At 33.0% G+C, this 25,784-nt stretch overlaps 1 protein-coding gene across 1 annotated transcript; it reads left to right on the forward strand.

Annotated features, from left to right (window-relative positions):
* Positions 1–5,093: 5,093 nt before the first annotated feature.
* LOC139489610 (mitochondrial uncoupling protein 4-like) lies at positions 5,094–24,965 on the forward strand. The gene is made up of 10 exons (XM_071276208.1): positions 5,094–5,420; positions 8,892–9,008; positions 12,086–12,148; positions 12,766–12,850; positions 13,636–13,758; positions 13,919–14,031; positions 15,384–15,468; positions 16,104–16,193; positions 23,602–23,704; positions 24,714–24,965. The coding sequence occupies exons 1-10, from the start codon at positions 5,324–5,326 to the stop codon at positions 24,783–24,785; spliced, it is 948 nt and encodes a 315-aa protein (XP_071132309.1). The 5' UTR covers positions 5,094–5,323; the 3' UTR covers positions 24,786–24,965.
* Positions 24,966–25,784: the final 819 nt, after the last annotated feature.

The following is a 25,784-nucleotide window of genomic DNA, read 5'->3' on the forward strand; positions in this document are numbered from 1 at the left end:
TAAAGATTTTTTTGGGCAAAGATTGCATGAAATGCAATCAAAACCCTATGTTACTTTTTTATACACAAAATACAGTGCATTGATCATTTCTATTATATATATCCTATCCATGAACATTTCCAGAAATATATCAATGTAATATTTTCATAGATTCAAGTTACAAATCAATGTTACACCTGTCAAGAAAATTACATAACTTTTGCGATATGCAGGAATCTTATATCTGTTCTAAAAATATAGATGATGTCATTGTTAAACGTCATCTTTAAAAATTGGAGTTCTATCCCATTGTCCAGAATTGTAGTGGAATCAATTTATTGACAATGCTTAACGCAATCTTTACCCTTCTGTGCTTACAATCACTTTGATTTATAACTGTGAATATCTTATTTTAGAAATACTTTAATTCTTACTATACAAATCCTTGCTTTTATTTTGACAGTGCACATTTTCATAGTACTTTTCTTCAAAAGTAATTATATAAATATAGATAATCTTTATTGCAAAATTACACCCATAAGGGTCAAGCAATACAAACAAACAAATATACATTTTAAATACAATGCAATACAATGAAATATAATACAATTATTATACTTAAACATATTTTAAAAGTTCAATTATAAATTTATGTATAAAACACAATCATGAGCTTGTCTGACACGGGTCTGACCCCTCAGTTCTAAAGACTGCTTAATGAAGACTCCAATATGACAAACAAGTTCAGAAATGGGGTTTATAATGTGTTTTAGTTTCTTAAATTCATCAAGATGTAGTCTTTTAGATAAGCCAAAAAATTCGAACGCAATACAACAAGAAATGGAATTCGTCATCTATAGGACTCCACATTTTTTACACAATCTTTGTGCTCTTGGAATCTTTCTGTACCTTCCCAATTCAATGCCTATAGGGAATGATCAATAAGTCTAAATTTTGAGAGTAACGTACTGCTTATGTATAAATTATTACAATTTTAATATTCCTCAGACTGACACTAAGTTTTTAATTTTCCATAGAGACAAAACTTAGATGAGGAATCCAATTTTGAAAGTTTATTTAAAGTAGTTTTGTCATATTCCTCTGAAACACACTTTTTAATATTACATTTTAACACGGTTTTTTTTATTGTTTAAAAGGTACATTGATATTAGAGTAATTTTCTGGGTTTATTTGCATAATTATCTTTAAAAAAATTATCTCCATATGAGTACCAAGTTCTGTTCTGTTCAGGTAGTTTCCTCCGTTATATATCGGAGCACTCCCACTTGGGGATATCTATAGGCTATTAAACATCTATACTATTAAACGAGAAGACCTCATTTTGTGTGTCGCTTCTCTTCCTTCCACAATAAATCAATCATCATGCCTCTGTGTCCTGTAGGTAACATGCATAGTCGCATTTGTCATCCATTCTTATTATTATTCAGATTGAGGTATTTTGGGAGAAAAACGACAAAGGAGTCCGGATATGATTCCGTCATCAGACTGACTTTTAGTCATAGATAAGACTTCCGGTTTGAAACATGCACAAATACAACCAATCGTATGATAGATAACAAAAATGAAAACATGAATATGCCAATCAGAGCGTTCTCCATATCATGGTGTTTAGATCGAAAGAACCACAACTATAATACCTCTTTATAGAGGACAATTATTTTTTCGCGTTAATCTACATGTAATTAAACTACGATTATACTACTTTAATATACAGAGACTCTCTGTATTCTGTCTACTGTTTTCTTTGAAATGTTTACCATTGAAGGGGTCATACCAGTTGCATATATATTAAAATAAGTAAACCATGTGACACAAGTACAACCAATCGTATGATAGATAACACATATGAAAAATAAATAAGTCATTCAGAGCGTTCTCCATATCATGGTGTTTAGATCGCAAGAATCACAACTATTATACCTCTTTAAAGAGGACAATTATTTTTCGCGTTTCCTATCATGGTGATAGATCGCAAGAACCACAACTATTATACCTCTTTATAGAGAGGGCAATTATTTTTCACGTTTATCTACATGTAAACTACGAATATACTGATTTAATATATAGAGACTCTCTTATTCTGTCATGGACTTTCTATGTTAGTATAGAAAGTCCCTGATTCTGTCTATTGTTTTCTTTTAAATGTTTACTATTAAAGGGGTCATACCACTTGCATATATATTAAAATAAGTAAAACATGCTCAACTTCATCTAAAACTACCTCGACCAAAAACTTTAACCTGAAGCGGGACAGACGGACGACCGAACGAACGAACGAACGCACGGATGCACAGACTAGAAAGCATAATGCCCATAAATGGGGCATACAAGTTAATTGTTGAAAGGGAAAATAGTGATTTGGAAAAAATGAAAGTATGGTAGAGATTAGAGGAAGGCATGACCTTTTTCTGAGTGTCGGGATCGGGTGTTTTTAAGCTCGGGATTTGGGGATTGATCCTTACGAGATCCGGGAATATATTTTTCGATTTCGGGATATGAATTTCTTTACGTTCTGCATCTCGGGATTTCATGGTTTTAAGCCCGGGATTTCGGGATCAGGACCTCTCCGACCACCCCTCAAATTAGCCTTAGTCGGTCTTCGTCATTTATACATGATTCACATCCTACCATTGGCATGTTAATAAGGCTCTCAAAAGAAAAAAGCACTGATGGATTGTCCTAGAAGCATATTTTATTGGACTAATAATGCTAGATATATAAGCACTTACATTTATTTCATGTTTGAAACGGTTTTTAATTTGATTTGACTTTTACCAAAAAAAAAAAGCGTTGTAGCAAAGGAGAAGAATAATTGTGGTCTGAGGCCAGAAACACGAAAATAATTGAATTTAACAGAAAGGAAACAAATATTGGACTTTGGAAAAAGGGACAGGGCTTTTGTTACCTTTTATGAAATTCTCCATACATAATATCTTTTACAAAAATTCCTCCTACAACAGTTCACAAGCTGTATATGCCCGCGATTTCGCGGGTGTGTTCTAGTATATATTGAAATAAGTAAAACGTCATGTGTCCATAGTATACGGATGCCACATCGGCACTATCATTTACTATGTTTAGTGGACCGTGAAATGGGGTAAAATCTCTAATTTGGCATTAAAAAAAGATCATATCATAGGGAACATATTTACTAAGTTTCGAGTTGGTTGGACTTCAACTTCATCAAAAACAACCTCGACAAAAACTTTAACCTGAAGGGGGGCATACGGACGGATGAACGAACGGACGGACGAACAGACTAGAAAACATAATTCCCATAAATGGGGCATACAAAATGAATTTATTGTTGAAAGTAAAAGTAGTGATTTGGCCAAAATGAAAGTAGGGTAGCGATTAGTGGGAGGCAGGACTTATTCGGGACGTCGGGATCGTGTGTTTTTAAGCTCAGGATTTCGGGATTGATCTTTACGGGATGCGGGAATATTTTTTTTAAATTTCGGGATGTCGAGATATGAATTTTGTTAAAATACGCACCTCGGGATTTCATGTTTCTAAGCCCGGGATTTCGGGATCAGGGCCCCTCAGACCACCCCTCAAATGAGCCTTAGTCATTTATACGAGATTCAAATCCTACCATTGGCATGTTAATGGTGCTCTCAAAAGGAAAAGCACTGATGGATTGTTCTAGAAGCCCATTTTATTAGAATTATAATGGTCTATAAGCAGTTTCATTTATTTCATGTTTGCAGCGGTGCAAATTTTTAATTTAATTTGACTTTTGCCAAAAAATGCATTGTAGCAAAGGGGAAGAATAATTGAGAAACACGAAATAATTGAATTTAACAGAAAGGAAACACATAACGGACTTTGGAAAAAAAGGGAGAGGACTTTTCATCTACATCTACATCATACGACGATCCATCAGCACATTGATGACTATACGTCGGCGCATCGCAAACAGACACTTAATAAAATATAATAACTAATTTTGTGCAATAATTCAAAAATAAATTTTGTGCAAAAACAAAACAAAAATTAACGCATTTACATTATTTACAAACAGGTTAGATATCTAAATATACTGACTCTGGATCAGTATCAGTATTTTAAACTGATCCAGGGAGAGATATTGTAAAGCATAGTGACTCGATTGATGTTTCTGCGAGTTTCAAGTGACTTCCATTGAAGATTGTCAATCATGGAAGTAACACTACTGGTGTTGTGGTATCTGTTGGTGACATAGCGTGCTGCCCTTCTTTGTACTTTTTCAATGTTGTTTTTTTTTGTTTTTGGGTGTGAGGTGACCAAACTGAAGAGCAGTATTCTAAGTTAGAACGTACCATGGATTTGTATGCCAAACTTTTAGTTTCTTCCTGGTTTATTTTCAAGTTTCTTTTTTTCTTATTTGCTTTTGAAGTAATATTATTTATGTGTGTATCCCAAGACATGTTGTGAGAAAGGGTGATACCAAGATATTTTGCAGTGCTGACGGATTCTAAGATGTGGCCTTTTAATACATAATCATGTTTGAATGGTGACTGTGATCTTGTTACAGTGAGGGAGTTGCATTTTTCAGGATGGAATTGCATACCCCAAGTTTTTTCCCAATTGGCTAGGCAGTTTATATCATTTTGTAGTATGGTACAATCTTGTTGGTTTGTTATGTTTCTGTATAAGATACAATCATCTGCAAACAAGCGTGTTTTTGATGTTACTGCTGCAGGTAGGTCATTAATGAAGATGAGAAAAAGTAGTGGACCCAAAACCGAGCCTTGGGGCACCCCACTTACCACAGGCATTTGACTAGATACCTCTCCGTCAAGGGCAACCTGTTGCGTTCTGTTACTAAGGAAGGCTGATACCCAATTCCGATATCGTAGCTCCCTAATATCATTACAGTTTATTCTATAAAATACATGAGTGTTGAGATTTATATATAAGAGTCCAAAGTAAATCTACATAATTCTGATCTTATATAAAACTTCTCTCTTCTCAAACAACCGGCCAAATACAAATTCTCTATATTTCCTTTGCCGGTAAGTTGCCATTTCTACAGAAATAAGCTAATTGTTTTTATAGTCCACAAAAAAACCGTAATTATTCGTATCTATTCGGTGTTAGCATTTAGGGTTTTATAAAAATAATTTTCGTGTTTTTGTTGTGGAGGACTCCTGACCAAAACAGCAATGTCAAACACTTTGTTTAGTGTCAGTCGTATATTATTAAGTGTGATAACAGAAGTTGCAGGACATTGGGTTGACAATTTACATCAGTTGCAAATGTAAACAGGAAGTGACCTTTGAACGTAGAGAACAGCTGTATTACACGTGTTTGTGGCCACTGTGGGCAGTAATTGTCAACAATGACAGGTGGAGATCGTCAGTCAGCATTAGTGTATGCAGATTCATTCTGGTTTAAATACACACTCTCAGCTCTTGCTGCAGTTGTAGCTGAGACAGGTGTGTGGCTTTGGTGTAATATTAAAAAGTACACTGTACATCACAAATTTAATTTTAGACCCTGTTAAATAGAGGATGATGGTATAACCAGGCATAGATTACCTTAGCCGTATTTGGCACAACTTTTTGGAATTTTGGATCCTCAATGCTCTTCAACTTTGTACTTGTTTGGCTTTATAAATATTATGATATGAGCGTCACTGATGAGTCTTATGTAGACGAAACGCGCGTCTGGCGTACAAAATTATAATCCTGGTACCTTTGATAACTATAATAAGTCAATGAGACAGCAATCCAACAACACGAAAAACCATAGGCTTCCAGGCAACATACAGTCTTCAACAATATTGTTTTCAACAAAGAATTTGCATACAAGATATATACAAATTGATTTTCTGAAGATTGCGTGTATTTTTATTAAATTAATTATGAACGCCTTAAACCTTATACTAATTGTATGCTGGTACACTAGTTTAAGCAGTTATCACCCCTTAAAAATCTTGTTATCGGGATATATCAGTTTGTTTTGGGGATATTACGTTGTTCTGGAATTTCTTGGGAAATCTTGGTACCCCTTTATCATTTGGGTCATTTTATCTGGCAATTAAGTAATGGGTAGTGTAAAATTGTCATTAGAAAAACACCTACATGTAAATTGATGCTGATGAAGAGGGAGACAATAAATAACAGAGACATCATCAAAGATAAGCTACCAACCATAATTTCCTTGAATGAAAAAAAACAACAACCAAAAAACAGCATTATGAGAAAGATTCAGCATAGGGAATTCAGTAAAATACACCCAATTATAGGTCAACCACTGACAATAATCCTTATTTCTGGCACACATAAAGTTTTATGTGTCAGGGAAATTAATAGAGATCTCAACCCCTTTAAATCTTGATCATTGGACTGACATGTTGACAACCAATGGAAAGAATTGGAGTAGGGTTTGGATTTATCAACTGATCATGATGATAATTGATGAGATAAAAAATAAAAAGTCTGTCAAAAATACAGGTTATTAAAAAGCTTATGTGCAAAATTTAGAAACATACTTTTCTTGTACATGTGTTCTTCCAAGCTCTCTAGATCTCTTGTATCAACTACTTAAAACAATATGCAATACATTTAAATGACAAAGCAAAAACAAAAAGGACATCACAGTTAACAGAATTAAACAAAGACAACAGGGGCGGATCCAGGATTTTTGAAAGAGGGGGTGTAGTTTTTAAAGAGCAATATGCCAGCTTTTATTCATCATGTTCATTTAATGCTAAATAATTCTGTTGGGAATTTTCGTTTCTAATAGCAAAAAGTGGACAAGATTTTTGTTTTGCGTCCAGAATTTTTGTTTAAGGCAAAAATCAGAGTCAAATTTTTTTCTCTCAAATATCTAAGACTGTCTCCTCAAATCAAATGGTTTGTACTTACGACTTTAAATCTATATAGAGCTTATACTGACGGGATCATTATTCAGCTATATTATTTTAAAAAAGGCTGGGGCGTTTGGGGTTAAACATGTTTCCGTAGTTAGATAATATTGCTGTGGAACTTTTTTTTCATGAGAGTGTAATAGTCTATAGAGTATTGCTTTCTGTTTGGTGGAATAGTGAAATAGAAGTCAATATGTTCTTGCTAAATCCTGTGTCGCTTTGAAGGTGTCATGATTGTCATCCTAAGCCTACGCAATGTGTTACTGTAATTTGAATTTCAAAATGACTGAGAGACGTTTTAATCGACGCACTGAAGGTCAACTCCACCATAGCGAATCACATGACTTTGATAATCAGTAAATTCCAGCGAAAAATATCTTTATAAGTCAAGAATTGTCGCATAAAATTAAAAAGTAGTACATGGGAAATGGCAAAGTTCACGAGGTCTAGTCTGATTAATCATTTTACAAATTTTTGCAAAGGGGGGGGGGGGGCATACGCCCTCTACGCTCCCCTCTGGATCCTCCACTGGAAAAGAAACCCACCATTATGCAGCAAGCAAAAAGTAAGCAACATGCTATCAAAAAACTAAAGCCAATAAAAAAGCACTAAAATTTTCTGCATGCACAGCGTTTTTTAAATTAGTTTTTTTATAAGCTACCATTCCATGAAGATAATAACTTGGAAATTTATTTATAGTCATAAATGGTTTGGCAACTCATTTGATAATTAAGAGTTTAAAGCAAGCTCTGCGTTCTTAACTTGTTGAGGAGAAATGATTCCATGATGCACTATAATATTGCATCAGAAATATGGGGTTTCCATCGTGCTAAAGATATCGAATTTATCCATAGTCGTTTTTGTAGATTTATGTTAAAATTGGGTCGAAATGTACCAACATATTTTTTATATGGCGAACTTGGCCAATTACCTCTTTTTATTGTTAGAAAACAAAATATATTGAAATATTGGTAACATATTATTACAAATAAACCAAAAGTTGTATACGATGTGTATAAACTCTTGTATGACGATGCTATAAATGGTTATGTAAACTGAGCCTCAAATATTCGTGATATGTTATATGATCTTGGTTTAAATTATTTATGGCTAAATCAAGATGCTAGCACAATTTGTATAAATAACATTAAAACTCGTATTAAAGATCAATACTTGCAGAATTGGTCAACAACTATTCAGGAATGTAGTAACTTTTTATATTGAAAAATATTTGTCTAATAGCAATAATGTTAATCTGTTGACAAAGTTACGTAATGGAACATCAAAGTTAAATATTGAAGTTGGCCGTTATAATAATATTCCTAGAGAAAATCATTTATGTGAATGTTGTAAAATGTGTGTTATTGAAGATGAATACCATTTTGTTCTTGTTTGTCCAGCTTATAGATCTGTACTAACGCAATTTTTACCAAAGTTCTATTGTCATTGGCCTAATAATATCAAGCTATTACATTTACTACATGCTTCTACTAAGTCTCTTATGATCAAATTATGTAATTATGTAAAAGCTGCATGGAATATTCGATCTTATATAGTCTCATATCTTTATATGTCATTGTATTATACTATTGTTCTCTGCTGTCTATCCATGTTTTATATTATGTAATATATGTTGTTAATTTTGCCATAGCATGTCTATGCTTTTGCAATAAAGATTCATTCATATAATATTATTTAAACATTGCAGCTGCCAGCTGGAGTAGATTTCATAGATCAATCTTCAGAAAAGACCAACTTAGATTGGCAACTATAATCATAAATCACAAATTAAAGGGTGAATTAGCAAATAAGTGAATTTGTGATACAATGTATATGAGTGCAATAAAGTATTTCTTAATTTCTATTTCTGATGTTCATGTATTATAGTCCTGAAACAATTTATTTTGATGGACATAATCTTGCAATAAGCATGATTATAGTAAGAGGATACTTACTTATATAATGTACCAGAATTAACCAGATAAAAAAGAAATTTATTATGCATGTTGATTTGGGTAGATATTCTTTTCTACAGTAACATATCCATTGGATCTAACCAAAACCCGATTAATGATCCAGGGAGAGAAAAACCTAGAAGGAAACAGTATTACAGTGAAGAAAAGGGGAATGGTCAGCACAGTGATTGGTATAGGTAATTAGATTTAATCAATAAATATTACCCATTCTACCTATCACAGGGTTTGGTGGCATATTCTTACTGTAAACTATCAGTTCAATAGTCATGTAATTGTATTAGAAAGTTCACTTTGGCAATATTGGCTGTCTTGTTTAATAGACATCTATACTATTAAACGAGAAGACCTCATTTTGTGTGTCGCTTCTTTTCCGTCCACAATAAAATCAATCATCATGCTTCTGTGTCCTATAGGTAACATGCATAGTCGCATTTGTCATTCATTCTTATGATTATTCAGATTGAGTTATTTTGGGAGAAAAACGACAAAAAAGTTGTTTGGATATGATTCCGTCATCAGACTGAATTTTAGTCATAGATAAGACTTCCGGTTTGAAACATGCACAAATACAACCAATCGTATGATAGATAACAAAAATGAAAAATAAATAAGCCAATCAGAGCGTTCTCAATATCATGGTGTTTAGATCGCAAGAACCACAACTATTATACCCCCTCATAGAGGACAATTATTTTTCGTGTTTATCTACATGTAAACTACGATTATACTACTTCAATATATAGAGACTCTCTGTATTCTGTCTACTGTTTTCTTTGAAATGTTAACGTTTACTATCTAAGGGGTCATACCAGTTGCCTATATATATTAAAATAAGTTAAACATGTGACACAAGTACAACCAATCGTATGATAGATAACAAAAATGAAAAATAAATAAGCCATTCAGAGCGTTCTCCATATCATGGTGTTTAGATCGCAAGAATCACAACTATTATACCTCCTTAGAGAGGACAATTATTTTTGGCGTTTCACATCATGGTGTTTAGATTGCAAGAACCACAATTATTATACCTCCTTAGAGAGGACAATTATTTTTGGCGTTTATCTACATGTAAACTACGATTATACTACTTTAATATATAGAGACTCTCTGTATTCTGTCAGGGACTTTCTATGTTAGTATAGAAAGTCCCTGATTTTGTCTACTGTTTTCTTTGAAATGTTTACTATTTAAGGGGTCATACCACTTGCATATATATTAATAAGTAAAACATGCCCAACTTCATCTAAAACTACCTCGACCAAAAACTTTAACCTGAAGCGGGACAGACGGACAGACGACCGAACAAACGATCGCATAGATGCACAGACTTGAAAACATAATGCCCATAAATTGGACATAAAAAGGAGTAGGTCCGGTAAGGGACGATTTTGGCCTCAAATTTCAAGTTCATCTAACGAAAGATTTTGAACACTTTTTAAGCACTTAAGTGTCTATTTCAATTGATTCAATTAGTTTATGTGAAATATTTTAACTGATTTTGTCATTAAAACGCTCCGATTCAAGCTCAAATATGAAAAATCTATTAAATATGCTAAAAAACGTCACTTTTCAGATGGTTTTTGTCAAAAATGAAAGTGGCCGCATCCGTGTTCATCCTCAACCTTTATATATATTATGAATAATCATAAAATACAACTTACATTTCAATATAATGAATGAACACGAATGCGGCCACTTTCATTTAAGACGGAAACCGTCTAAAATTTAACTTAAATGCTTAAATTGTGAAGATTTTAGCAATTTAGCAGGACTTAATGATGCTAGTACCCGATATATGTGCACTGTATTGTCAAAAACAGCCCATATTCATGTAGCAGAATCAATCTTCTTTCCAGTAAATAGCTAAAAGATTACCTTTTCACAATTTTTTAAAACTGCTATATTTTGGGGCCAAAAAAGGGTCTTATTGAACCTACTCCTTTATGGTTGAAAGGGAAAATAGTGATTTGGCAAAAATGAAAGTAAGGTAGAGATTAGAGGGAGGCAGGACCTTTTTCGGAGCGTCGGGATCGGGTATTTTTAAGCTCGGGATTTGGGGTTTGATTCTGAGGGAATCCGGTAATATATTTTTCGATTTCGGGATATCGGGATACAAATTTCTTTAAATTCTGCATCTCGGGATTTCATGATTTTAAGCTCGGGATTTCGGGATCAGGAACCCTCCGACCACCCCTCAAATTAGCCTAAGTCGGTCTAAGTCATTTAAACATGATTCATATTCTACCATTGGTATGTTAATAAGGCTCTCAAAAGAGGATTGTCCTAGAAGCATATTTTATGACTAATAATGATCTATATATAAGCAGTTAAATTACATTTATTTCATGTTTGAAACGGTGCAAATTTTTAATTTGTTTTGACTTTTACCAAAAGAAGCATTGTAGCAAAGGAGAAGAATAATTGTGGTCTGAGGTCAGAAACAAGAAAATAATTGAATTTAACAGAAAGGAAACAAATATCGGACTTTGGAAAAAGGGAGAGGGCTTTTGATACCTTTTATGAAATACTCCATACATAATATCTTTTACAAAAAATCATCCTACAACAGTTCACAAGCTGTATTATATATGCCCGCGATTTCGCGAGTGTGTTCTAGTTCATACTAATTTCTAAAGATACTCAAACAGCCAATTAAACCACAGCATAACAAAGTACATCTATATGCGCTTCTGAGATATTTCTCGGATGAAAATTACATTTTTTCATTTGTTTGTCATACTTAATAAATATTCATACTTTGAAATAATTCCTTTTAATATATTTTAAGATTTCTGTATATAATGGGAGGTAACTCTCCTCCATTTATTACATTTTTTTTATAACTCTCCATTGCAACAAAAAAATGAACATGGCATTATACTTATGCCTGAGCTTTTTAGGTTTCATAATTCAAATTTTGCTTTATTCATTAGTTCCTGAGTTATTAGTTGTCTAGTACATGTACTTGTGTTAAAACACCATTCAAAGTTGTACCAGAGTGAGACATGTATTTAAAACTGCATTTTTTTCTTAAACATCTCTTTCATTTTACTTTATCGTATATTATTCTTTTAAATGTAAGATTACTAACCACTGGAACAGTTTTAAAACTTATGAAGTGTTACCAAATTTTTTGCATTAAAATTTGACAACTCTTGAGGGTTCAATAATTTCTAACAAACAATAGTGTCAATACTCCAATGTATTTTATTATTAGACAATTTAATATATATATATAATTTATTTCCAGTAAGGGAAGAAGGTGCCACTAAAATATTTCAAGGTCTTACTCCAGCTCTGTACAGACATATTGGTAAGTACTTAATATAGGACTTATAAATTTTATGAAAATGTACATTTGTACTTATCCTGGTTTTTGATTATTTTAAAGCCTGCAGATCTGGAGCTGATTCAGGTGTTCTGTTTCAGTTGTCTGAATTTTTAACATAATTTCTAGGTAGGAAATAGAAAATGTCATGCAACTGTACTTATCTAGACTATTTTGGTGATATCTTCATATCTGAGCTTGTTTTTGTAAACACATCACTCATGGATTATAACTATGTTGGCATATCTACTTTAAACTTTTTACATATGCTCATTGTGATGACCATTTTTGAGAATTATGCCAAATTAGCTATTTGAACCAGATTTCATGGTAGACTGAACCTATGCTAATGCTACATATAGGTTTGGTATCCAATGAACATATATTATGGTTTAATGTATATTATTAGCTGTAACGATATATAAATTATATGAAATATTCATATTGAGACAGGAAAAGGTATAGTTATATTAGAAACATTGCCAGTGATTTAACAAGTTTACATTTTGGCACCTTTATATATACATTGAAGATGATAATTGTTGAAAATGTTTGTCTGCAAAAATAATTTAACCTTATGGGTTTTTTTTTTTCATTTACAGTGTACACAGGATGTCGAATGTCTATTTATGAAATCATCAGAGAAAAAGTTTTAAAAAGAAATCCTGATGGCAGCTTTCCTATATGGTATGTATTTGACTTTAACAATAAATATTTATAAAAATAGATATAATATTTTCACAGTGAACAGTCTATTCTTAAGAAACCTTTTCCTTTAAAAATCCTTTTGATTGCTATATTGAAAATTCGTTATTTAAAGAATGACTGTAATATTTTTTCTGTCTATGAAGAAATAACATAAAAAATGTGGTGCACACTGAATAACCCACGTAGAAGGTTATTTTAAAGTGTGCACCACATTTTTTATGTAATTTCGAATAGACAGATAAAATATTATTTCTTATAATTTAATTCTAAATTCCATTTCAAACCAGGGTAAACCATAAAAACATGTTGATGACGTTACGGTCACATGACTAAATTATGTCTTTGAGCTGATAAACAAAACAACGTCAGCCAATCAGAAGACATGTTTCATCCAAAATTAAATTATTTTTTGTTGGATACTAATTTTCGTGGATTTTGTGAACAACGATATGATATGTTAATGAATCATCATATTTCTATAAAGCTGTGTGAAGACTTTGGCAAATCCGTGAAAACAAATATCCACAAAAATGCAAGTTTTCTTCAATCCACAAAAATTGGCACCCACGAACATAAATGAAGTCACAGTATTGTACCACTAGAAGTTTTTGATTTAAAAATGAGGACGAAAGACATTCTGTATAAAATTAAGGTATAGTAATTTAATTTCATCATGTTCATGAGTCATTTAAAGTCATCATTCCCAAGCTATATAGATAAATGTTGCCTGGTTTGTTTTGCCATTTGAAAATATATTTAAATAGGAAATCATCATTAGGAGGCCTTACAGCAGGTGCTTTGGGTCAGTTCATTGCTAGTCCTACAGATCTGGTCAAAGTACAGATGCAGATGGAAGGTCGACGAAGGTTAGAGGGTAAACCTCCAAGGTGAGCGGATTTTATTGTCATATTTACAGTTTTGATCATTTTGATCAATAATAACTTGGGTTTAGAATATTAAAGTAAAGAAATAGCTCTTTTATGTCTAACTCTGTGCTCATTTTAACATGAGATGTCATATTTCTATAAAATATTACTGAATTTTCAGAGTAAAGAATACAGCTCAGGCGTTTAGAAAGATAGTAACAGAGGAAGGTTTTAGAGGTCTCTATAGAGGTGTTGTGCCAAATGTACAGAGAGCAGCATTAGTAAATATGGGAGGTAAGTAGGGTTAATTTAAAAAAATTCTAGTCTGTGCATCCGTTCGTTTGTCTGTCCGTTCATCCGTCTGTCTGTCCCACTTCAGGTTAAAGTTTTTGGTCGAGGTAGTTTTTGGTGAAGTTGAAGTCCAATCAACTTGAAACTTAGTACACATGTTCCCCATGATATGATGTTTCTAATATTAATGCCAAATTAAAGTTTTGACCCCAATTTCACGGTCCACTGAACATAGAAAATGATAGTGCAAAGTTCAGGTTAAAGTTTTTGGTCAAGGTAGTTTTTGATGAAGTTGAAGTCACATCAATTTGAAACTTTGTACAGATGTTCCCTATGATATGATCTTTCTAATTTTAATTCCAAATTAAAGTTTTGACCCCAATTTCACGGTCAACTGAACATGAAACAATGATAGTGGGAGTGGGGCATCTGTGTACTATGGACACATTTTTCTTTAAGATGTATTTGCAAGAGGGAAGATCCAAGTTTTATATCCTTAAATATTTTTTTGTAAGCTTGTTGTGTTGTATCATGTTGGCCAGGAGTTGTTGCCCTTTAGTATAAGATCACATTACTGAAGTTGATATGGAATTAAGAATTTAGTCAATTTATCGTTTATTTGATACATTTAGTTGGAAAACATGCATAATAAACTGTCCCCAGAAAAATGCATGAAATGCATAGAATTTCAAAAGCACATCTCCTATCAGTACAAACAGTATTTATTATTGCATTAAGTGAAATAAAAAGTTCAATTCCCTACATCACAAAACTTGATTTTTTATGCCCCACCTATGATAGTAGGGGGGCATTATGTTTTCTGGTCTGTGCGTCTGTTCGTCCGTCCGTCCGTTCGTCTGTCTGTCCCTCTCCAGGTTAAAGTTTTTGGTCAGGTAGTTTTTGATGAAGTTGAAGTCCAATCGACTTCAAACTTAGTACACATGTTCCCTATGATATGATCTTTCTAATTTTAATGCCAAATTTGAGTTTTTACCCCAATTTCACGGTTCACTAAACATGGAAAATGATAGTGCAAGTGGGGCATTCGTGTTCTGAGGACACATTCTTGTTCATAGTGTTTTTGATGTTGGATTATATCTAATCATACAAATTGCTCTTTGCTCAGCATTGAAACATGCATCACATGTCTAACAATTTACATATGGTGATACATGTATATAAAATCTTGATATTTTCCAGAATTTGGTTTAACTTGAGTAAAACTTTTCATACCTGTATATGGTTGAATAACTCAATCCATCTAAACCTATGTGGTCATTTTTTGGATTTAGTATTTAAAGAAGGATATAAAGACAGATTGAAATAAACATTTGGTTTCACTACTTCTTTTTCAGATCTAGCAACATATGATACAGTGAAACAGAGACTTTTACGGAATACCTCTCTAAAAGATAACTGGGTGACACATACAATATCAAGGTAAAATGAAGGTCTTCTTTCTGATACACCAAAGTATCCTAATTTGGTGGCAAATGTGCTTGCAATATTGGATGGCCTCTTGTACAAAAGTATTTTATGTTGTTAGGTTACTGTCCTGAATTGGTAATTTTAAGGAAATTTTGCCGTTTTTTGTTATTATCTTGAATATTATTATAGATAGAGATAAACTGTATACAGCAATAACGTTCAGCAAAATAAGATCTACAAATAAGTTTACATGACCAAAATAGTCAATTGACCCCTTAAGGAGTCATTGCCCTTTATAGTTAATTTTTAACATTTTTCATAAATTTTTGTAAATTTTTAGAAAATATTTTCTACTGTAATTACTGGGCCAAATTCATTATAGATAGAGATAATTGTAGCAACAAGAATGTTTAGTAAAGTAAGATCTACAAACACATCACTATCACCAAAACACAATTATGTCATGAATTTATCCGTGTCCATTGTTTAATATGCACAAGACCTAGGTGAGCGACACAGGCTCTTTAGAGCCTCTAGTTTCATCAACCCATCACACAAAAACATGATAAGCACAATTTAAATGGTTTTCCCTCTACAGTAAACCTTTTTTTCAAATACTGTTATTTATTTTGTGTAATAAATTTCAGTGCCTGCTCCGGATTAATTGCAGCTACACTTGGAACACCAGCTGATGTAGTTAAAACTAGAATTATGAATCAACCTACAGAAAATGGAAGGTAAATATTATCTTCATTACAGTTCATTTTTGTTTTTGTGCACCCTTTAAAGTTGTACCTGAACAAAAACTATGATCAATAAATGATTGACAAATAAGTTAAGGTACCAGTCTTGCATTACAACTCCAGTTTCCGGTGCATGTCAAAACATGGAGGGAAACAAAATAGTCCATTTTTTTCTGAATTTTTTTCTGGACTCAATTTTTTCTGTTTGATTATAGGTTTATGCTGAATTGAAACATAAATATAGATTTAAAAAAATTCTTTCATCTTTTTGGGGATATCAATCCAGGAAAGTGGAAGGATATCATGTTTACTGGAAGTTGTGCGGCCTAGTAAAAACAGCAAACAGAAAGTAGAAAAAAAATGTTTTGACTTCAGGGTTACGTAACTTTTTATTCTTCGTGGCATGACCCACTTTTTTTTCGATTAAATCACAATTTCACATTAGTACATACATGATATGATTATGAAATTTTTTTTCTATATAGCATTTTTTATTTTTTTATTTTCAAAGATCAGCTGTTTAGCATGTAAGCCTATGGAGCAGTCAATTACAAGACTGCAACCTTAAGATTGCTGAAATTGTCAGTTGTCCTTTACACTTGAAAGCCTTTATTACCCACTTATGTATTTTTTGCGGAAACTATATTGGAACTATGAAATCATTAACAGGACAAATCTACAAACAATTCAAAAATATTATAGTCTAAATTTCCATTTTAAACAGCATTTCATACCTACCATAAAATAACATTAAGGGGGCTTGCAGGTCTTAATACATTTTTGTTAATGTCCTTTTTTAGCTCACCTGGCCGAAAGGCCAAGTGAGCTTTTCTCATCACTTGGCGTCCGGCGTCATCGTCCGTCTTCGTCCTGCGTTAACTTTTACAAAAATCTTCTCCTCTGAAACTACTGGGCCAAATTCAACCAAACTTGGCCACAATCATCATTGGGGTATCTAGTTTAAAAAATGTGTCAGGTGACCCGGCCAACCAACAAAAATGGCCGCCATGGCTAAAAATAGAACATAGGGGTAAAATGCAGTTTTTGGCTTATAACTCAAAAACCAAAGCATTTAGAGCAAATCTGACATGTGGGTATTATTGTTCATAAGGTCAAGATCTATCTGCCCTGAAATTTTCGGATGAATCGGACATTTCGTTGTTGGGTTGCTGCCCCTGAAATGGTAATTTTAAGGAAATTTTGCTGTTTTTGGTTATTATCTTGAATATTATTATAGATAGAGATAAACTGTAAACAGCAATAATGTGCAGCAAAGTAAGATCTACAAATAAGTCAACATGACCAAAATGGTCAGGTGACCACTTCAGGAGTTATTGCCCTTTATAGTAAATTTTTAACCATTTTTCGTAAATCTTAGTAATCTTTTAGAAAAATCTTCTCCTCTGAAACTACTGGGTCAAATTTAACCAAACTTGGCCATAATCATCATTGGGGTATCTAATTTAAAAAATGTGTCCAGTGACCCGCCCAACCAACCAAGATGGCCGACATAGCTAAAAATAGAACATAGGGGTAAAATGCAGTTTTTGGCTTATAACTCAAAAACCAAAGCATTTAGAGCAAATCTGACATGGGGGTATTATTGTTCATCAGGTCAAGATCTATCTGCCCTGAAATATTTAGATGAATCGGACATTTCGTTGTTGGGTTGCTGCCCCTGAAATGGTAATTTTAAGGAAATTTTGCTGTTTTTGGTTATTACATGTAGCTTGAATATTATTATAGATAGAGATAAACTGTAAACAGCAATAATGTTCAGCAAAGTTAGATCTACAAATAAGTCAACATGATCAAAATGGTCAGTTGACCACTTTAGGAGTTATTGCCCTTTATAGTCAATTTTTAACCATTTTTCGTAAATCTTAGTAATCTTTTAGAAAAATCTTCTCCTCTGAAACTACTTGGCCAAATTTAACCAAACTTAGCCATAATCATCATTGGGGTATCTAGTTAAAAAAATGTGTCCGGTAACTCAGCCAACAAACCAAGATGGCCACCATGGCTAAAAATAGAACATGGGGGGTAAAATGCAGTTCTTGGCTTATAACTCAAAAACCAAAGCATTAAGAGCAAATCTGACAGGAAGTAAAATTGTTGATCAGGTCAGGATCTATCTGTCCTGGAATTTTCAGATGAATCGGATAATTGGTTGTTAGGTTGCTGCCCCTGAATTGGTAATTTTGAGGAAATTTTGCTGTTTTTAGCTCACCTGGCCTAGAAGGCCAAGTGAGCTTTTCTCATCACTTGGCGTCCGTCGTCGTCCGGCGTCCAGCGTCGTCCGTTGTCGTCGTTAACTTTTACAAAAATCTTCTCCTCTGAATCTACTGGGCCAAATTAAACCAAACTTGGCCACAATCATCATTGGGGTATCTAGTTTAAAAAATGTGTCCGGTGACCCGGCCAAACATCCAAGATGGCTGCCATGGCTAAAATAGTACATAGGGGTAAAATGCAGTTTTTGGCTTATAACTCAAAAACCAAAGCATTTAGAGCAAATCTGACATGGGAGAGAATTGTTAAACAGGTGAAGATCTATCTGCCTTGAAATTTTCAGATGAATCAAATAACCCGTTGTTGGGTTGCTGCCCCTGAATTAGTAATTTTCAGGAAATTTTGCTGTTTTTGGTTATTATCTTGAATATTATTATAGATAGAGATAAACAGTAAACAGCAATAATGTTCAGCAAAGTAAGATTTACAAATAAGTCAACATGACTGAAATGGTCAGTTGACCCCTTCAGGAGTTATTGTCCTTTATAGTCAATTTTTAACCATTTTTCGTAAATCTTAGTAATCTTTTACAAAAATCTTCTCCTCTGAAACTACTTGGCCAAATTAATCCAAACTTGGCTATAATCATCATTGGGGTATCTAATTTAAAAAATGTGTCCAGTGACCCGCCCAACCAACCAAGATGGCAGACATAGCTAAAAATAGAACATAGGGGTAAAATGCAGTTTTTGGCTTATAACTCAAAAACCAAAGCATTTAGAGCAAATCTGACATGGGGATATTATTGTTCATCAGGTCAAGATCTATCTGCCCTGAAATATTTAGATGAATCGGACATTTCGTTGTTGGGTTGCTGCCCCTGAAATGGTAATTTTAAGGAAATTTTGCTGTTTTTGGTTATTACATGTAGCTTGAATATTATTATAGATAGAGATAAACTGTAAACAGCAATAATGTTCAGCAAAGTTAGATCTACAAATAAGTCAACATGATCAAAATGGTCAGTTGACCACTTTAGGAGTTATTGCCCTTTATAGTCAATTTTTAACCATTTTTCGTAAATCTTAGTAATCTTTTAGAAAAATCTTCTCCTCTGAAACTACTTGGCCAAATTTAACCAAACTTAGCCATAATCATCATTGGGGTATCTAGTTAAAAAAATGTGTCCGGTAACTCAGCCAACAAACCAAGATGGCCACCATGGCTAAAAATAGAACATGGGGGGTAAAATGCAGTTCTTGGCTTATAACTCAAAAACCAAAGCATTAAGAGCAAATCTGACAGGAAGTAAAATTGTTGATCAGGTCAGGATCTATCTGTCCTGGAATTTTCAGATGAATCGGATAATTGGTTGTTAGGTTGCTGCCCCTGAATTGGTAATTTTGAGGAAATTTTGCTGTTTTTAGCTCACCTGGCCTAGAAGGCCAAGTGAGCTTTTCTCATCACTTGGTGTCCGTCGTCGTCCGGCGTCCAGCGTCGTCCGTTGTCGTCGTTAACTTTTACAAAAATCTTCTCCTCTGAATCTACTGGGCCAAATTCAACCAAACTTGGCCACAATCATCATTGGGGTATCTAGTTTAAAAAATGTGTCCGGTGACCTGGCCAAACATCCAAGATGGCCGCCATGGCTAAAATAGAACATAGGGGTAAAATGCAGTTTTTGGCTTATAACTCAAAAACCAAAGCATTTAGAGCAAATCTGACATGGGAGAGAATTGTTAAACAGGTAAAGATCTATCTGCCTTGAAATTTTCAGATGAATCAAATAACCCGTTGTTGGGTTGCTGCCCCTGAATTAGTAATTTTCAGGAAATTTTGCTGTTTTTGGTTATTATCTTGAATATTATTATAGATAGAGATAAACAGTAAACAGCAATAATGTTCAGCAAAGTAAGATTTACAAATAAGTCAACATGACTGAAATGGTCAGTTGACCCCTTCAGGAGTTATGTCCTTTATAGTCAATTTTTAACCATTTTTCGTAAATCTTAGTAATCTTTTACAAAAATCTTCTCCTCTGAAACTACTTGGCCAAATTAATCCAAACTTGGCCACAATCATCTTTTGGGTTAGTAGTTTGAAAAATGTGTCCGGTGACCTGGCCATCCAACCAAGATGGCCGCCATGGCTAAAAATAGAACATGGGGTAAAATGGAGTTTTTGACTTATAACTCAAAACCTAAAGCATTTAGAGCAAATCTGACATTGGGGGTAAAATTGTTTATCAGGTCAACATTTATCTGCTCTGAAATTTTTAGATGAATCGGACAACCCGTTGTTGGGTTGCTGACCCTGAATTGTTAGTTTAAGGAAATTTTGCTGTTTTTGGTCATTATCTTGAATAATATTATTGATAGAGATAAACTGTAAACAACAATAATGTTCAGCAAAGTAAGATTTACAATAAGTCACGATGACCGAAATGGTAGGAGTTATTGTTCTTTATAGTCAATTTTTAACAATTTTCATAAAATTTGTAATTTTTACTAACATTTTCCACTGAAACTAATGGGCCAAGTTCATTATAGATAGAGATAATTTTAAGCACCAAGAATGTTCAGTAAAGTAAGATGTACAAACACATCACCATCACCAAAACACAATTTTGTCATGAATCCATCTGCTTCCTTTAATATTCACATAGACCAAGGTGAGCGACACAGGCTCTTTAGAGCCTCTAGTTTTGTTATTATCTTGAATATTATTATAGATGGAGATAAACTGTAAACAGCAATAATGTACAGCAAAGTAAGAACTAAAAATAAGTCAGTATGACCAAAATAGTCAATTGACCCACTAAGGAGTTATTGCCCTTCATAGTCAATTTTTAACAATTTTCTTAAAATTTGAAGATTTTCAATAACATTTTCCACAGAAAGTGCTGTTATAGATAGAGATAATTGTAAGCAGCAAGAATGTTTAGTAAAGTAAGATCTACAAACACATCACCATCACCAAAACACAATTTTGTCATGAATCCATCTGTGTCCATTGTTTAATATTCACATAGACCAAGGTGAGCGACACAGGCTCTTTAGAGGCTCTAGTTTCTGTTGTACTAATAGGAGAAATAGAGGAAATATCGAAATAAAAAAAGAACTAAATTACAGAAATCGCTTAAATTTTACAATTATTTAGTCTACCTGTGCGAATTTCAAACGCGCAATTTTACACCAGTACCCATACCCTCCTTCCTTGATGGGTGCATTTTACATAGACAAATATAATCGTATAATATAATCAAAATGAGGATGTTAATTTGATGTATGCCTTTTTGTGCTTCTTCGTTACATTTGTTGTTTTATAGTGATTAAGATGATAACACAATGTTGATTGTTGTACCCCTATTTTTGACATTTTTACCTATTATGTCTGTTTGTTTATATATAATGGAATTTGATGCAACTGTCATACAAGTGAGAGGTTTAGCTAGCTATAAAACCAGGTTCAATCCACCATTTTCTACATTTGAAAATGCCTGTACCAAGTCAGGAATATGACAGTTCTTGTCCATTCGTTTTTGATGCGTTTTGTTATTTGATTTTGCCATGTGATTATGGACTTTCCGAATTGATTTTCCTCTGAGTTCAGTATTTTTGTGATTTTACTTTTTAGCTCACCTGGCCCGAAGGGCCAAGTGAGCTTTTCTCATCACTTGGCGTCCGTCGTCTGTCGTTGTCCGGCGTCGTTAACTTTTACAAAAATATTCTCCTCTGAAACTACTGGGCCAAATTTAACCAAACTTGGCCATAATCATCATTGGGGTATCTTGTTTAAAAAATGTGTCCGGTGACCCGGCCAACCAACCAAGATGGCCGCCATGGCTAAAAATAGAACATAGGGGTAAAATGCAGTTTTTGGCTTATAACTCAAAAACCAAAGCATTTAGAGCAAATCTGACAGGGGTAATATTGTTCATCAGGTCAAGATCTATCTGCCCTGAAATTTTCAGATGATTCGGACATTCCGTTGTTGGGTTGCTGCCCTGAAATTAAAATTTTAAGGAAATTTTGCTGTTTTTGGTTATTATCTTGAATATTATTATAGATAGAGATACACTTTAAACAGCAATAATGTTCAGCAAAGTAAGATGTACAAATAAGTCAACATGACCAAAATGGTCAGTTGACCACTTTAGGAGTTATTGCCCTTTATAGTCAATTTTTAACCATTTTTCGTAAATCTTAGTAATCTTTTAGAAAAATCTTCTCCTCTGAAACTACTGGGCCAAATTTAACCAAACTTAGCCATAATTATCATTGGGGTATCTAGTTAAAAAAATGTGTCCGGTAACTCGACCAACAAACCAAGATGGCCGCCATGGCTAAAAATAGAACATGGGATCAAATGCAGTTTTTGGCTTATAACTCAAAAACCAAAGCATTAAGAGCAAATCTGACAGGAAGTAAAATTGTGCATCAGGTCATGATCTATCTGCCCTGGAATTTTCAGATGAATCGGATAATCGGTTGTTAGGTTGCTGCCCCTGAATTGGTAATTTTGAGGAAATTTTGCTGTTTTTTTGTTATTATCTTGAATATTATTATAGATAGAGATAAACTGTAAACAGCAATAATGTACAGCAAAGTAAGAACTAAAAATAAGTCAGTATGACCAAAATAATCAATTGACCCCCTAAGGAGTTATTGCCCTTCATAGTCAATTTTTAACAATTTTCTTAAAATTTGAAGATTTTCAATAACATTTTCCACAGAAAGTACTGTTATAGATAGAGATAATTGTAAGCAGCAAGAATGTTTAGTAAAGTAAGATCTACAAACACATCACCATCACCAAAACACAATTTTGTCATGAATCCATTTGTGTCTATTGTTTAATATTCACATAGACCAAGGTGAGCGACACAGGCTCTTTAGAGCCTCTAGTTAGTTTATGTACAGCTTATTTGAAAACAATAATAAAGAGTATAGGTCACCGATGAGTTAAAAAAGATATTTCAATTTTAAAGCCAAAAAATGACATTTTTGCACCAAAGGGAGATAATTTGGAGCTTTTTCAATGATATAAACATTTTAAAAGTCATCTGGGGCCAAACTGAATCGATTTTTCTGGTTGAATTTTGTACCTTATCATAAAGTAATAACTGATAGTGTAATAAATATTTGTATATATCCTTTCTTATTTCCAGAGGTACTTTATATAAAGGTACATTGGATTGTTTGTTTAAGACAGTCAGACAGGAAGGTTTCTTTGCCTTATATAAAGGATTTTTGCCTATATGGGCAAGAATGGTAAGTTGACCGACTATTTTCATACCCGAATTTAACCCAACTCAAGTTACCTGTTTATTTATTGTATCTAATTCAGCTCTGACCATTTATATTTTATTGCTTATAACATGTATAAAGCAGTTGGCTTTTTATTTGTATGACATACTGGGAATAGTTATCTTATGAGTATCTTGTTAAATAATTGTCAGATGATCCCACCAGTCTACAATACAGCTTTTAAGCCTAAAATCACTATATGGGGAAAAAAATAGTAATATTGAGACAACATGGTCCAAATTGACTCAGGAGTTATTACTATTTAATAAAGAATTTTAACCTCTTTCTGTAATTTTTGGGTAACTATAGTAGATGGAGAGAAACTGTAAGAAGCAAACATGATCAGCAAGACTGAAATTACCAATTCATTAACATGTACAAAATTGTCTGTTGACTCCATATAGGAGGGGTTTTTGATAGATGGTAGATTTAAAGAAACTGTTTAAAGCAAACTGGACAGAATGACAAGATCAGTTATATTTAGAAGAGAAAAATACTTCATATTTATACACATCAGTAATGATATTAGATGTTTATTGCATATTTTGATTAGAAGTGTTGTATCAATTTTTTTTGTGGGGTTTAAAAGAAGTGAATGCATTTGAAAAGTAATTTGTGAGATGAATTGTATTTAAAGAAAAATGGTGATAAAGATAAAAAAAAAATGGTGATAAAGATAAAAAAAAAACTTTTGTTTTGGACCAAGGGTTTTTCCAGAATTAATTGTATTGGGGGGGGATGAGGCACTTTTATTAAAATTTGACGGGTGGTGGTTATTTAAGAAAGATTGCCCCCCCCCCCCCCCCCTTACATTAATTTTTGGAACAGCCCTGATAAGTGATATTGTTTATATTAGTGCTTCATTTGAATGTAAATACTCACAAATCCCATGCATAAAGCTTTAATTTAAAAAAAATGTATTTAAACAAAGGTTGCATATTAGAAATTTAATATTGGTTTTTTTTTCTTTCAGGCTCCATGGTCATTAACATTCTGGATATCTTTTGAAGGAATCAGGAAACTATGTGGTGCATCCTCATTCTGATCTCAGTGTAGTTAAATATGCAAATCAAAAACATTAATAGAGTTTAAATATAAACAGAAAAATCATGCAGTTCATCTTTATACAATTTTCATGATTTCAAGCTGTGATTTTAATTATGGTGAGCAGATTATTTATAACTGATATATACACTTGTTACATAAATAAACACTGTAAAGTCAAGTATTATTGTGTGCATTTATTATTGCAATTTTTAAGAATTGACATTTATGATTGTGATATTAGAAAAAGCTGCATACAGGTACATATATACAGAATCCAAGTTCTAAATTTGCATTATATGAAAATGTTTTAAAATAATTACCAAATTTCAGGTTTAAATTTTTTTGGTCAAAGCGAAAGATATTTGGAATAGATAACTTTTTGCAGATGTTCTTTTGCAGTCGTCATATAGTTTTACTATTTTCTCACCAATTTCTCGATCAATTTCAGGGAATAGGAAATATATTAAAACTTGTCCTTTCAATAATAATATAAAAAACAGTCTAGTTTTTGAAAAATAGGACTCTATAATAATAAATGCTTAGGGAAAATAACACATAGTAAATTTGTAAGTCACTATTATGGACAAATGTGCCGAAATCAGATCAATATCTGTAGGCATGATTAAAATCGTCAGGACAACTGATTAAGTGCCAATTGAAGTAAAAGTTATGTGTAACAAAGCATTGGTTCAACCAGTTATGGATAGAGATGGAAAAGGGGGGGGGGTTGTATAGAAAGGAAGAGAAATTTAATGTCATATTTGTATAACCAATAAGAGAATTAGAACATGCTGACCACATCAGTTCTATTTGTCCGAAAAATATCAGGAACCAAAAAAATCACACAATCAAAGAAATATACTAAATATAATTTAATTTAGTACCACATATTATTTTCAGTAGATTTAAATTTATATATTATTTTGTTCCTAATAACTTTTAAAAAGCATTTTTCATTGACTATCATGTAAAGTACAATTAACTGTTATATAGATTT

The sequence above is a fragment of the Mytilus edulis genome, chromosome 9, assembly GCF_963676685.1.
Source record: "Mytilus edulis chromosome 9, xbMytEdul2.2, whole genome shotgun sequence".
NCBI lineage: Eukaryota > Metazoa > Mollusca > Bivalvia > Mytilida > Mytilidae > Mytilus > Mytilus edulis.